Genomic DNA, 14094 nt, shown 5'->3' with positions numbered 1-14094 from the left:
AGGTACAGCACAGGCAGCGGCCATACAAGCGTCCCACACATTGCCCCACCAATGCGCTTCAACCCTGAACTGGAGGGTAGTTCAGTCTCCCTGCCCATTCAGTCCTTGGCCTCTCTGCTGAGATTGCCAACAAGGGTCAAGTGTGGTGGTGGTTTCTGTGATGTGGACATCCGTCTACAGAAGAACTAAACTGAGACCACAAATTCATTTCATGTAGGCCACCGGACACTCCCTAAATGACAGTACCTTTTGTCACTACCAGACTGCGCTAGATTTGGACTGGCAACCTCCTGGTAAAGAGCATAGTAGAATCTTTCTAAGCTATCCAGTCCTACTTCCATTTTAAATACTTTAACTCAGACTTTTTAGCCAGTGATTTTTTTTTTTTTAATTATGGTTTGATAATTTTCTGGGCTGGGGATCAAATGTGGAAATAAGTAGGGGAATCCAGACATTTCCAGAGTGCTGTTCACAACTTTAGTACAACTTTACATAATATAAATTCAGAATGATTAACCTAATTGATTGCAAATTGCAATGCATGCTGATTAGAGCTCTCAGTATTTCTCGCCAAAGAGTATTGCTATATACAGTCACTCTTGGTACATCTGTACAGGATTGTTTCTGTACTATTATAGTACAGTACTTAGTCTGTGAAGTGAACTTTTTCAACATGCATGTGGGAGGGGGTTTTGCCTGCTGTATACAACTTTCACATATTCCCTAGCCCGGCAAATAGAGAATTCATCTAGATTCAGTGTGAACCTGGAGAGATTAATTTAAGGGGAAGGATTTAAATACTTAACTATACTTCCACTTGGCTATCTGTTAACTAAATTACTTACTAAGGAGAGCTGGGTCTTGTTAAGGATAGGATGACAGTGTGACTAGAAGTGATGGGATGAAATTAAGCAGGTGAAAGTTTAGGCTGAATATTTGTGCCTGGGGGGTGTTTTGGACTGGGAAATAGTATACTAAGAGAAGAGTTGGAAGCATCATTGCTTGGGACATTTAATATTAGTCTGGACAAAGCACCACATTATGTGCAGTAGAGAAAACAGTCCTGCATTTGCAGGGAGATGGACTGGATGATCTAATAGGTCTGTCTGTTCCATCTCTAACATTTGATTCTGCTTGATCTCTGGCAGCGTGGAGCCTTGGAAACCTAAATCCTTTCGTGAGCTCTGGTGGACCATTCTGTAACATACCACCTTACTTCTATTACATGTGACAAAAGCAAAGTGTAGAATTCTGCCTAGTTGAGAAGGTGGCTTCTGACTGCTATCTGTTCTCTGTTTTTTGCCAGGATAGCGGAACTTGAAGTGTCTGATGAAAATGACATCAATTGGGATCTACTGGCAGAAGGGTGGAGCAGCGTCCGCTCACCACAGTGGCTTCGGAGCAAATGGTGGACCATTAAAAGACAGATTGCAAACCACAAAGATGTGTCATTCCCTGGTAATGTATTGGCTGTATGTGTTGTTCTCTTCCTTAAGGTCTTCAAAAGTTCCACAAATATCACAGGACTGAGAGTTATTGAACCAAAGCATGGTTGAGATTCATAATGGTGAAAGGTGCCATCTTCACTGCCTTGGGCCAGGGAATGGCAGTATAAACGTCCTTGACACGGCCTGTATACTAAAGTCTCTTATCTCTGATCTGGAAGCACCTGTTTTATGAAGAACAAGATAATTCAATGCTTGTTCCCTCTGCAAAAGCTTCCAGAAGGTATGTCCATTGTGATCACGGCACATGTCAAATGGACACTCTCCTATACTGATTGTCAGGATTTTTTTTTTAACTGTCTGTATTGAGGTAGTGCCTAGAGACCACAGTTGAAAGCATGGGCTTATTGTTCTTAGTGTTGTGGAAATACACAGTAAGAGACAGTTCCTGCCTCCCATCATTTACTGGTTTCTAGACTGCCAAATTGGTGAATTCTAAATCCCCTTCCCATTCCCCAGATAGAAGACCACACGCCATCCAGAGTGAGAAGCGTCCAGTGGTACCACTGGACATGGATGGAGAGCTATAGAACTCCCTGCTGGAGACCATAGTGGGAACAGGGAAGGAAAGTAGTTGGCTTGTTAAGAGCTGTGCACTACTAATCCTGTAGATGCAATAGAAAGTGTACAGTACGACTGGAGGATGAACCTGATGTCTTGCACCTTCCCCCAGTCGCACTGATTCTCTGTAATCTGCAAGCTCTTAATTAATCTGCATCCATTTTCCAAAAGGTTGAAGAACATGTTATTTGCAAAGCTATGTGAAAGCAATGACATGAAGTAATTATTGTTAACTTAGTAGAATGCTGCATATATATTTTAATAATGGATCCAAATTTAGGTCTCTAGCTTGTTTATTATTCAAGCATCCTATTTGTTTGCTAGGTTCCTAAGAAACTGAGTTCATCCAGATGGCTTAATATTAATGTATTTTCTTCCAGGTATGTGCCAGAAGTTGTCAATTGCAGTGATATCTCTTTAACTTCATACAGGAGTGTGGCTTCCCAAATTCAGAAAAGTTTAGAGCTTTTCCTTCGGATAAATCTCATGCATGAAGCTTATTCCAGATATCCTCAGCATAGCTTAGAATTAATGTTCTTTTTCTCTTAGTGCTAATAAAAGGTCTTAAACAGCTGCATGAGAACCAAAAAAACAACCCAGGACACCAGCTTTCAGAGAACAAATCTGGAAGTGGATTACCAAACACTAACTCCTCTTCTGGGGTTCAGCATGTACAGATTCGAGTGGCTCGCTTGGAAGAAAATGCAAGCAACTCACCGAGCCCTATGGCAGCTTTGCAGATCCCCGTCCAGATTACTCATGTCTGTAAGTAATCAGTATTTAAAGTTTGTTTTCCTTTTTGACATCTCTAGTCTTCTTGTCTTCAGATGATGAAGAAGAAACTAATAAAGGTTGCAGAGCTTAGAGTTTAGTGCTGCTCTGCTCTCTAAGTACACAACAGGACTGTGATTTGGGAAACCTAGCTCTATCCCAGAAGTGATGTGTGACATTGGGCAATTTGATACCTATACTGTAGTGGCACCTAGAAGTCCCACATCTGTTTGTCCTGGCATAATGACTACACTGTGGCATGTACTAAAGACAGCTCAGGCAGGGCCACCATAATCAAAGAGCCAGATGGTTCCTTAAGTGTAGGTTCAAGGGCAGTCTGAAAATATTCTATGAATATTCACATTGTATCAATAAGTTGTACAGCTCAGCCCACCCACACTGTGGAAATACCACCTGGCTTGTAATATTGTAAATCATTTAAGAGCAGGGACTGTGCTTTTATGTTTGAATCGTACCCAGTACATTGGGCTCCAAGTGTGGCTCCACTATTAAGTAAGCTTTTAAATATTATTTGTAACTCTGGAAAATTAAGCTTGTTCCCTGTTTTTTATTTTCACTGGAACTCAAAACTGTGAATTAATACTTCATGCCTCTTGATGCATGCTGCCACCAGCAGGACAAAGAGTTGCATGATATTCATTGTGCTCTTGCATTTTAATTCATTATCTTAACTTTTAAATGGGAAAATATTCAAAATAATTATCAGAAATCTCCTGGTGGAAGAGCAGTTGACTGACTTGGAGTACTTAGTTATGTAGTTTCTGTCTGCAGCAGGTGAAGTATCTTAAGAGCTTGGCAAGGAAAAAGAAGGCATTCATATAAATTAGATGTTGATATTCATATCCTAGGGGATAAAACTGCCAGCTTGCAACTAAGGAAACCAAGCAGCAGTAGAAACAACATAAGGATGATCTACAGTTGAAAAACAGAAGCAGGATCTGGCTTTGTTGTGCCTATAAATAACAATGAAAGCCCCCCTCCCCCCCTTTCCCCAAGTTATTCAAAGTAGCAGAAGTTTGGCAAGTTTGGTCTTCATGGATTTTGGTGGAAGACTTGCCTAGCAGTCTCAGGTGTGGGTTAGGAACTTTCTCAGGCATTAAGTGCATCTGTGTGAGATGCAGTTGTGCTGTTTGTATAGCATACCTTATTTTCATCTTCAAAGGGCTTTTCTTCAGTAGGTAGGTTTTAAGCTATATGCACACAAGGGGGTTTGCTAATGTAACTTCTATTGGTTAAAAAAAAAATACCAACACAAAATCTGCATGTAGACAAGGCGGCTTCCTTTCAGTGAAATATGAGATAACAGAACAGGAATTCAGGAGTTTTAACCAGGCTGTATAAACAATGCTTTTTCTTCCTGGGTACTTTTGACTGGTACTCCAGTCAGACTTTTCCAGAGTACAAGATTTATATTTCTTATGCAAAACCCACCGAGGAAGAACAAAACCTTCCTTTTAGGATACCGTTATTCGTCATAAAGGAGCACAAATGTACTGTTTCCTTTTGTAGACCACCCTTAAAGCAAATTTCTATTGGCATGATTAACATGCTCCCTTGCAAAAGGTATCAACACCAAATAAAGTGCATTGAAATGGAAGATTTGTAACCTCACTTTGGTTTTATTTCTTGCCCTGCTCCATATGTGCAGACATAAGTCCATGTTCTGCATGACTTCTGGGAATATCCTGGGAGGTGCAGGTTCCAAACCAGTGTAAAGAGGAAAGTGCCAGTAAATCTGGAAATAGTTTGCCTTACTTAACCAGAGGCTGCAAACACTGGAATGCTATGTCACTCTTGTCAGCATCAGGCTGATGATATTTATAATCTTTGCAATCAGCCCCTTTGCCCTTTTTTTAAGTCAGCATTAGGCTGATGATATTTATAATCTTTGCAATCAGCCCCTTTGCCCTTTTTTTAAATAGTGGCATATCATAACTAGTGGCACATCAGCTTTCTTCTCCAGTCCCCTGAAACTTTCCCAAATTCCCAAGAGTTATTTAATCCCAGCACTAATGTTGTAGATCAGGACTGTCCAACTGGTAGCCTGCGGCCTGCACCAAAGGGTTAGAATGTGGCCCCTGCGCTCCTGCCCAGCTTCCCCTCCCTCCTCCAGCTTCTGGTTCGGGCTCTTACTCCTCGGGACAGGGCAGCACCAGGCAGCAGGAGGACTCTGCGTGCGCAGCAAGGGGAGATCCAAGCTGCCTATACTCTGTGTGTAGCCAAAAAAGCTGCACTGTTCAATAGCAGAAAGGAGCTAGGCTGCTCACACTGCCCATGTGGCGAGGATGGAGCTGGATAGTTTGCATTGTCCACACAGCAGGAGATAGCCAAGCTGCTCATGCTGCTGCTTGTAGGGCTGAGAGGTAGCCATGTTGCAGCTGCAGGAAAGCTCGGCTGCCTAGGCTGCCCATGTGGCTGGAAGGGACTCCAGGGAGAGGGACAATTTGCAGGGTCTGTGCCCCGGGGGTTTGTGGGGTGTGCCCCCCCTGTCTGGAAGTTGGAGAGCCCTGCTCTAGGGTTCCTCTACCAGAGGGATGGGCAAAATGCGGCCTGCAGGCCAGATGTGGCCTGCCAAGCCATTCTATCTGGCCTGCAGGGCCCCTAAAAAATTTAGAAAATTAATATTAATCTGCCCTGGGCTGCCTGTCATGTGGCCCTCAATGGCTTGCCAAAACTCAGTAAGCGGCCCTCCGCCCAAAATAATTGCCCACCCCTGCTCTACCAGCTCCTTTAAAACTCTTGCATACAAATCACCTGGACCTGCTGTGCTTAAAATATCCAGCATTAGTAATTGCTGTTAGAAGTGCTAATGGTAAATAAGCAATTGAGCTCCTTTTCAGCTAATACTTAGAGGTTTGATGAGTTGCAGCCAACACATATTGTGATTAAATGTATTAGAATGCATCTGATGTTTGTGCTTCAGGGCACAGTGGAGCTCACACACTTTATAGGAGGACAGAAAGAATTGCAAAAAGAGGGCTAGATCCTCAGCTGAAATCAGTCAGCCTAGAACACAGCTGCATAAACATGTCACTGATTTATGGCAGCGTATAGGATGGATACTCTAGCAGAATGCCTTCAGAATCTCCCTACAGGTAATAAGTAATCATTAGAACACTAGCTGCATTTCGTGTTTTCATCTCCCTGCAGCTAATCATGTCTTCCTCTGTGGAAGAGAGCTTCTTTAAAGAGTACTGTCTTCTAGGTGCCGATTAGAAATCTTGCCGTTTATACTGCAGTCACTTTGCTTTCTGTCTGCACAGGAAATAGCAATACCCTGCTGTGTACCAATTATAGTATATCATACACCCTGCAGTGCTGAGACATTTGGGTTTTTATGGGTTTTTTTCTTTTCCTCCTAATCCCATAGCCTCAGCTGATTCCCCTGCTGCTACTGGCGACTCTGAGACAATAACGCTAAACAGTGGAACACTACAGACCTTTGAGATTCTCCCCGTAAGTAACACGGAACTGGCATGGCAGGATCCCACTTGTGTTTTTCAAAAGCAATTAATTATTAGAATGGCATAGTTGATTTTTCAAAGACAAGGAAGAGTTTGATTCCAAAGTAAAATGCAGGAATTCATGTTTACATATTTTTAAAGAAAAAAACTTCATTGGAGTTTCCAAGAGAGACCTTGGCTAGCAAAAGAACCTGCTTGTCTTGTTCAGTCCATTATTGACAGCACAATCCCTCTTCACTCCTCACAGAATAGGCAGTGTAGAGTCTATGGGAGGGACCATCTTTTCACTAAACATCTGTAGCCAGGCTGCTCCTGCTCATATTCGCTCCGTACTCAAAGTAATTCCCAGGAAGTGAGGAACTCCTTTTGAAGCTCTCCACCCATGGCATCTTCTGTCTTCTCTCTCTTTCACTGCTTAGGCAGAACCTGATTCATCTCTCACTGACTCCAGTGGGAAATGGATCAGGCCCCCCCCAGCAGAGTAGGGATAGACAAGAATGAATCATGCAGGGGTTAAAATTACTGCGCTCCAAAGGGAAGCAGCGTAATAGAACCAGCTGTTACCTAGAGTAATTTCGCTGAGTACTCTGAAAAGATTCCTTCACAATTCAGGATTTTTTTCTTCCCATTTACAAATGCCATGACCCCTTGCCAAGTCTCTTATCTGCTGCTGAATCAGAGACCTAAGAGAATAAAGTTTCCTTTATGGAAAAGTTTTCGGGGCTGACAGACCATTGCCAGACCCAAAGGCATAAATTCGTTTTTAACTGGTTTAGGTTAGGGATGGAAAATGAGGCTTTTTATTTTACAAATGCATTGCAAAGTAATATATAGAAGGAGTTTGCAGAGTGCTTTCTATCTAGCTATACTCCCTATGAGTGAGTGTACAATGAAAGTTATGTAAGCCAGGGAGTGACATCTGTGTTTTGACATCTTTTTCCTCTTTCTTAGTCGTTCCATCTCCAGCCTACAGGAACTCCAGGTACTTATTTGCTACAGACGAGCTCAAGCCAAGGCCTTCCTTTAACACTGACTACCAGTCCCACAGTGACCCTAACAGCCACTGCTGCTCCAGCCTCCCCAGAACAGATCATCGTTCATGCCTTATCTGTACGTATCTTGAATGGTTAGAAAACTGACACAGTTGGGGGAAGTTGATTGAAGGGTTGTTCCATTAGTATTTCTTCTCAGCTTCTGAGATAGTAGCAGGCCCCCTAGTTACCTGAGTATGTTAAAGTTGCAAGTCAACTCACAGTGGTAAGAGCTTGTTCCTATATGCTCATAAATTTAGCTTCAGAGCTGGAATTTTCCACATTTGCTCTCTGCCTGATCACACTTAGAATTACATTTTCCATTTTAAAAAGTACAATTTCATACCAGAAAAGTAGCTAAAGTTTGAAACTTAGCAGGAATGTGGTCCTTACTGTTGTCTGTGGAAACAGTGAGATGCAGGGAAAGGATAGCTGTGAGTGACACAAACTTGTGGGTGCTGGCAATACTGAGGAGGTCAGAATAATCATGGAGGAAGAGTGAGATGATGGTGTGGACTGCAGTATAGAAATGGGATGAAATGTAATAGAACAGGGGGCAAATACATGTGCTTAAATAAGGCCTTTTGCTCTAAGGTCGGAAATCATCATTTTGGGGGAATAGAGGAGAGGGACCTGAGTGCATAGGTCAGTGGCTAGATGAATGTGAGTCAACTGTGTGATGCAGCTGTTAAAAGGCTAGTGTGATTCTAGATATATCCAGAGAGGTATTTTCACCAGGGACAGGCATCACTGCCATTGTACAGGGTACTGAGAAGACCTCATTTAGAATCCTGTGTGAGATCCTGATTATATACGTGTTGGCAAAGGGTGATTTCATTTGTAATCTCTTCACAGCAAACTTGAAGGGAGTGCACGATATATTTCCCTGTTCCAGAAGTTTGTAGTAGTGAGATTCCTTTGCAATGCATGGGGTAACTCTTGCCCTGTTAATAGTGGACACACAGATAGTTACTGTGATCAGAGTGCCCATGATTAATGGATTGAGAAAGGGAGGTTATCACTTCTCAGCTGTTCTGTAGTATCTGTCCTTCTGCCCACTTTACCCCATGATGAGAGCTGAAATGGAGCTTTCACATGAGTGGAACACAGCTAAGTTACCCAGGTTTAGTTTGACACGGTTCTTTGGGTAAATCTGATATCTTTTATTAGACCAACTCATATACTTGAAAAAATTCTTCTTAGCAAGCTTTCGAGCACAAATGCCCTTCGTCAGGCTGAGGAAGTGTCTGCAGATGGTCTGTGCTCTTCCTGATCCAGAAAGGATAGCTCGGAAGGGATAGCTTCCTGCTCAGAAAGGATAGCTGTGATCCAGGAAGAGCGCAGACCTTTTGCAGACACTTCCTCAGCCTGACGGGCGTTTGTGCTTGAAAGCTTGCTAAGAAGAATTTTTCCAACTATTTGAGTTGGTCTAATAAAAGATATTGGATTTACCCAAAGAGCCTTGCCTGTCTATATCCTTAGACCAACACGACTACAGCCTACACCCTGGGTTTAGTTTGTACTTTCTGCAGAGTGAGACAGTCACCATGGAGCAGTTGAGGCATGGTGCATAACCACTGTTACCTGCCAAGGGCCAACGTTCAGTTACTCTCACTTCAGGGCCAGATCAGCTAGACAGGGAGAAAAGATTTCATTTTAATAGGATTCTCCGTTATTTGGGGACTGGAGAAAGCTTTGGTTGCTGAGGAATTCTGCCTCATAATGGACTTGTGTTCTAGGGTCAGAGGAGCCTCTCGGGTGCCTGGTTCATGTGCTCAGTTAAGTCAGTTGCCAGGTTTGGATTCAGGAAGGAATTTGCGGCTTGGCCAGATTGGCAGGCACCACTGGAGTGGGTTTGTTTTTTGCTGCGGTGCAGGGCACAGTCTGCTTCCTAGGGTCATCAGGATGCATTTCACTAACATCCCCCAAGACTGCAGGGGTTTGGACTTTGGAGCTGCCTCTAGGTCTCTATCCCATTTCTGGGACATGCTAGGTTTTGAGTCTCTTGTCTTAAGGTTGATATATAGGGAGCTGAGGTATGCTGGAAGGGCTGAAGTGGGTGCCCTTTGGACCACTCTGGACTTACCATCTATTATATTGCTCCCTGCTGTTACAAGAGACTGGACTTAGTGACCCAGATGCTCCCCTCCAGTCCCAGGTTTCCATATGGTGATTTGGCTCAATGTTGAATAGCCTTAAATAGGATGTCTCCCTCTAGTGGCAGCCCTAGCAGAACTAAAGCTTGTTACTTGCACCTGCTTTGATTAATGTGATTTTTCTAGTCGTCACCTGTAATATAAAATCGATGAAACAGGGAAGTATTAGCTGGGGAAGGAGGGCCAACAGATATTGAAGGTCAAGTAGGAAATTGGCAAAAATGAAATGAGCCCTGCTGTTCTGATTCCAACACCATCCTTCTCCACATATTTAGCAGAAGCGGTAGGAGCTCATGATCTCGGTGATTTGAGGTCTTAGGTTGGATCATTTCTGATGACTTTTCTCTCACAGTCTAAGACTGGATTTAAATAGTGTTTTCCTCCCCTCTTACTAACGTGAAAGAGGAATGGTTTCAGGCTGGGGCTTTGGGTCCCCTGAAGTCAAGCCTCATTTTTACCATTGATTCACTTTAATCTTATTCTCCTCCCTCTGATTACCTGTGTGTAAACTGAGTTCCTTGAATCTACAGATCTATAGTTTGAGGCTTAAGAGCATTATATCTAGTTTGACCTTCTATATATATCACAGGCCATTACCCGGACATCCCTGTCTTAAGCGAGTAGTTTGTGCTGGACGATAAGGAAAAGCATTTGCAGATCCTCAAGTGAAAGTTTCTGAAATGCTAATGCTTTATTCTGTGTCCCTTTGTTGATATTGCTTCCAGCCAGAACACTTGCTGAACACAAGTGACAATGTCACAGTGCAGTGTCATACACCGAGCGTCATCATTCGCACTGTTGCTGCTGAAGACATCACTTCTTCAGTAACTCAGGCAGAACTTACCGTCAATTCAGACATTCAGGCAGCTGACCTAACAGATCCTCCCAGTACCCTGGAAGGAGATGCTTTTCCAGATGAAATCCATCAGTCCAAACTAAGTGACGAGGAGCAGTCTGCTTACAATGAAGAAGAAGACTCCAAATTCGGTGGCAGGAGTAATGCAGAACTGATAGATGGGGTTATGGTAAGAACTGAAGAAGAGATCTCGGATGCAGACCTCAAACGTGAAGAGGATTCTCACTCCGATTTAACTGGCACTTATGTCACTGAGGTAAGGAAGCGTGTGATAGAACTATTGGAATATCTGAACCTAAGCAGAGAGGAAGCAAAGGTCTGTAATAAAGGCCTAATGAGTTTAATAAAATGTCACTGAGAATAAGTCAAGCCAGTAGTGGAGGATAGTAGCTCAGTCTCCTAGTATTCTAGGGCCCTCCACATTTTGCGGAAGGCTTCTCTGTCTCAGCACTTCATAAATCCATTATATGTTGAGTGGTACTTAGTTTTATTTGGCTTGAGCAAGGAGTTCAATCCACACATTAGCTGTGGGGCTGTTTTGCACATTCCACCAACAGAAATTCTGGCACTTACGGGCTGTGGTGGAGGGCGATTCTGAGAGGCATTGTCTAAATGGTGAATTTAGGCAATGTTTGCCTTCTGCCTCCTTCACTGGAGGTTTTCAAGAAGAGTCTGGATGAACATTTGTCTGGGATAATTTAGGAACCAGCACAGTCTGCGTTTGGGAATGGCAGGGGGTGGGACTAGATAACCTTTCCAATTCTCTGATGATATAGCCCCAAACTGGCCCACTGTTGTCTAACACATCACTGTATACTTATCAGATGCAGTGGGAGTGTCTACACATGCATTAATATGCTTTAGTTAATGTGCATTAAATTGAATACCTCTGGGCATTTATACACATCCTTTTTGCCCCATGATGCACTGGAGATCTGGTGGGTTGGAGAAGACTTGATTAATTGAGTCTGGTCCGCACAGGAGCTGAGGTGAACTGCTTTGCACCGCATGCAGTTGTATAAGCGGTGAAATGTGCGACAGTATGCAGAAAACGGCAGCAGTGCACTTTTGAACTAAAACATCTCCTATGTGTTTTAGTTCAAAAGTGCACTGCTGCCATTTTCTCAGCGCTGGTGCGCCTTTTGCCACTTACATGGTTGCATGCGCCACAGTGCAAACGTGTACAAATGCCCTTCACTAGAAAAAGGTGCATTAGCGTATTTTAATGTGCATTAGTGAAAGCGTGTGGGTTTTTTTGTGACGCTTTAATGCATGTTAAAATAGGCTAATGCGCATTAAAGAGCACATGTAAATGTGCCCAGTGTGGTGGGTAAGGGAAGTAAAGGGCCCTATTTCTCAAGTTTGTCTAGCTGCAACAGAAGTTCCTTATTTTTTTTGTAGGCTTTGTTTAAGTAAACTAGTCCAGCTAAGTGCTCTCCGCTGCAATAAAGATTTGTACGTAAACCAGAATATCTCTTTATCTTGATCAGCTCCACATCTGAGATGTAGACCTGTTTGTCCAGATGAATTCAAATATCATACTAGAACTGTTTTATACATCTGGTATCACCTCTTGAACTGAACTCCTACATTTTTCATATTTAGGAATAGGGCATAGAAGATAAACATCAGAAAGGTGCCATACTTTTCCATCTTCCTGAAGAAAACATGACTAGGGTAAATTGTGATTGGAGAAGGGCTAGATTCAGCCCCCCTCTCTTTCCCCATCTTATCCAAATGGTGCATCTAACATTACACTTGGAGTTTGTTAGGCATCGATTTTCAGTAGTGAACAGATCCACAGTGTACCTTCACTTCACTGTTTCTATGAGTAGGACCTTTGTCAGCTTCAGCAGTCTTCTTGTTAGCAAGAACAATATACCCTGAATCCCTTCCAGCACTGGTAACTTTGCCTCTTTCTTTTCCCTTTAGTTAAAGTGGTTGCTGTAAAAGGCCAGACTAAGGGCCCATTGCTGTTCATGCTAATCCTTTGATTTTTTTCAAGTTGGAATCAATAAAAGTTCAGAATACAAAGACAGCTCTCAGTTTAACTGAGGAAGTTAGCTACAACTAAAGGGATATAAAGATGTTGTTGAGCTTTGTTTCTGGAAAGAGAAGGCAAACTGAGTTGGCAATTTTCCTTTTGGTACTTTCTAACTGGGCTTAAATGACAGCAGCATTCAGGACAGCTAGCTTCACTTTCTCAAAGTTTTCCCCACCTGCCAGCACTGCAGCTATCACAGGGTGGGGACAGCTGGAGGCAGGGACCTGCACCTGGTGCTGATGATTACAATACACTCCTTACTATTGGGAGCTGTCCATAGGCTGCTTCCTGACAGAGCAAGGTATCCTGTGCTTGGGTGCAAATAGGTGAGCAAGGAGCCAGCTGTGATGGAGGCAGTCTAAAAGCATGCTGCTGGACAGCACCAGAGATGGGGGAGCCAGGAAACAGCATTGATAGACTGGGGAAATGAGTTTTGCTAAAACTTCCTTCAGTATCAGGGCTGTCCCGTACAAGGGCCTCCAGTCAGCCCAAGCATTTCACACTCCAGCTGGGCTGCGAACAACACGATCCAGTTATTTTCATTCTACCATTTACATTCACCACTGGTGTTTGACAGTCCGCCTTTGTCTGGCAATGCAAGACAGAGCAGCCAAGATTGCTCTTCTTTAGCTGTGTGATTATAGCTAAAACTTGGCAGAAAAAGCAGCAGTCGTGATGCTAATATTTAAGCATCTCACCAACATTTCTTCCCAACTAATAAATTCACAAGGAGCTGTTGAATTCGTTGTGCTAATACTAATGATAAAGATGTTACCTCTTGGATATGATTTAAGTAGCCAGGATAACTGGATATTACTAGTTTATAGCCATGGTTGTGCCTAAAACAGTCATTTCTCTGAAATGCGTTTCTTTCCTTTCCTTCCTTCCACTCCCTCCTCCACTTACACACATGGTGCTGTTCCTTATATACATGACTGCCATAGTTTGTGTAAGATCCTTGGAAGGTGACTTCTCTGTCGCATGATGTATAAACCAACCTCTCATATCCGCTCCTTCATTCTTTCCTCACACAGGACCTAGGTTCTCCAACCATTGAAGAGCAAGTGGATCAGTCTGCAATAGATGATGAAACAGTCCTTATTGTTCCCTCATCCCATGGTTTTATCCAGACATCAGATGATATAGATAATGAATCAGTCTTACCTCTGACAAGACTAACAGGTAACAGAGTCTCTTAATGCAGTTGTGCTCAGGGGTCAGGATTCTTCTGTTCTGCACAATCAGTTGGAGCTCGGTATATCATTGCCTTATTTTTGAAATCTCCTTGTAAATTGATTTTCATATAAGCAAGATGGCACAAGATGTATCTGGAAACTGCTGGTCAGTTAATGTTTTATTTGGGTTAATGGAAAGAGAATGACAGCTCTTTGCTCTTCAGTCCGGAGGTACTAGCAGCAGCCTCTCCTTGTTAATGGCCTTAATGTTCCACTAATCAAGCTAACCTTGTCTAACCACAGGTTTGTCGTCTTTTAGCTGCTGCTGGTCTCTCCTCCTATTTCACAATCTCGGAGACTTTATCTCTTTTCAGAATTAGAGATCTGTAGAGACCAGCCTCCAGGAGCAGCAAGGGTTTCAGCTGGCAGCGTGAGTCAGCTGAAGATTAGGCTGTCTTTGCTCTGTGCTGCCATAACTGGAAAACTTTTTTCCCCTCAGTCTGCCTTTCA

General features: G+C 43.0%; 1 protein-coding gene across 2 annotated transcripts in view; it reads left to right on the top strand.

Annotated features, from left to right (window-relative positions):
- The window catches only part of DMTF1 (cyclin D binding myb like transcription factor 1), a 46261-nt gene that overhangs the window by 30471 nt on the left and 1696 nt on the right, over positions 1–14094 (top strand). For both annotated transcript variants that reach the window (XM_006273761.4, XM_014607560.3), the window contains 6 exons: positions 1307–1458; positions 2616–2831; positions 6229–6314; positions 7274–7432; positions 10235–10621; positions 13444–13591. In XM_006273761.4, coding sequence (XP_006273823.1) covers positions 1307–1458; positions 2616–2831; positions 6229–6314; positions 7274–7432; positions 10235–10621; positions 13444–13591 — 1148 coding nt within the window. The remainder of the gene's footprint in view (positions 1–1306; positions 1459–2615; positions 2832–6228; positions 6315–7273; positions 7433–10234; positions 10622–13443; positions 13592–14094) is intronic.

Source organism: Alligator mississippiensis, chromosome 4 (assembly GCF_030867095.1).
Source record: "Alligator mississippiensis isolate rAllMis1 chromosome 4, rAllMis1, whole genome shotgun sequence".
NCBI lineage: Eukaryota > Metazoa > Chordata > Crocodylia > Alligatoridae > Alligator > Alligator mississippiensis.
Note: the sequence above shows the minus strand (reverse complement) of the source record. Positions and strands in the feature narration are given on the sequence as shown.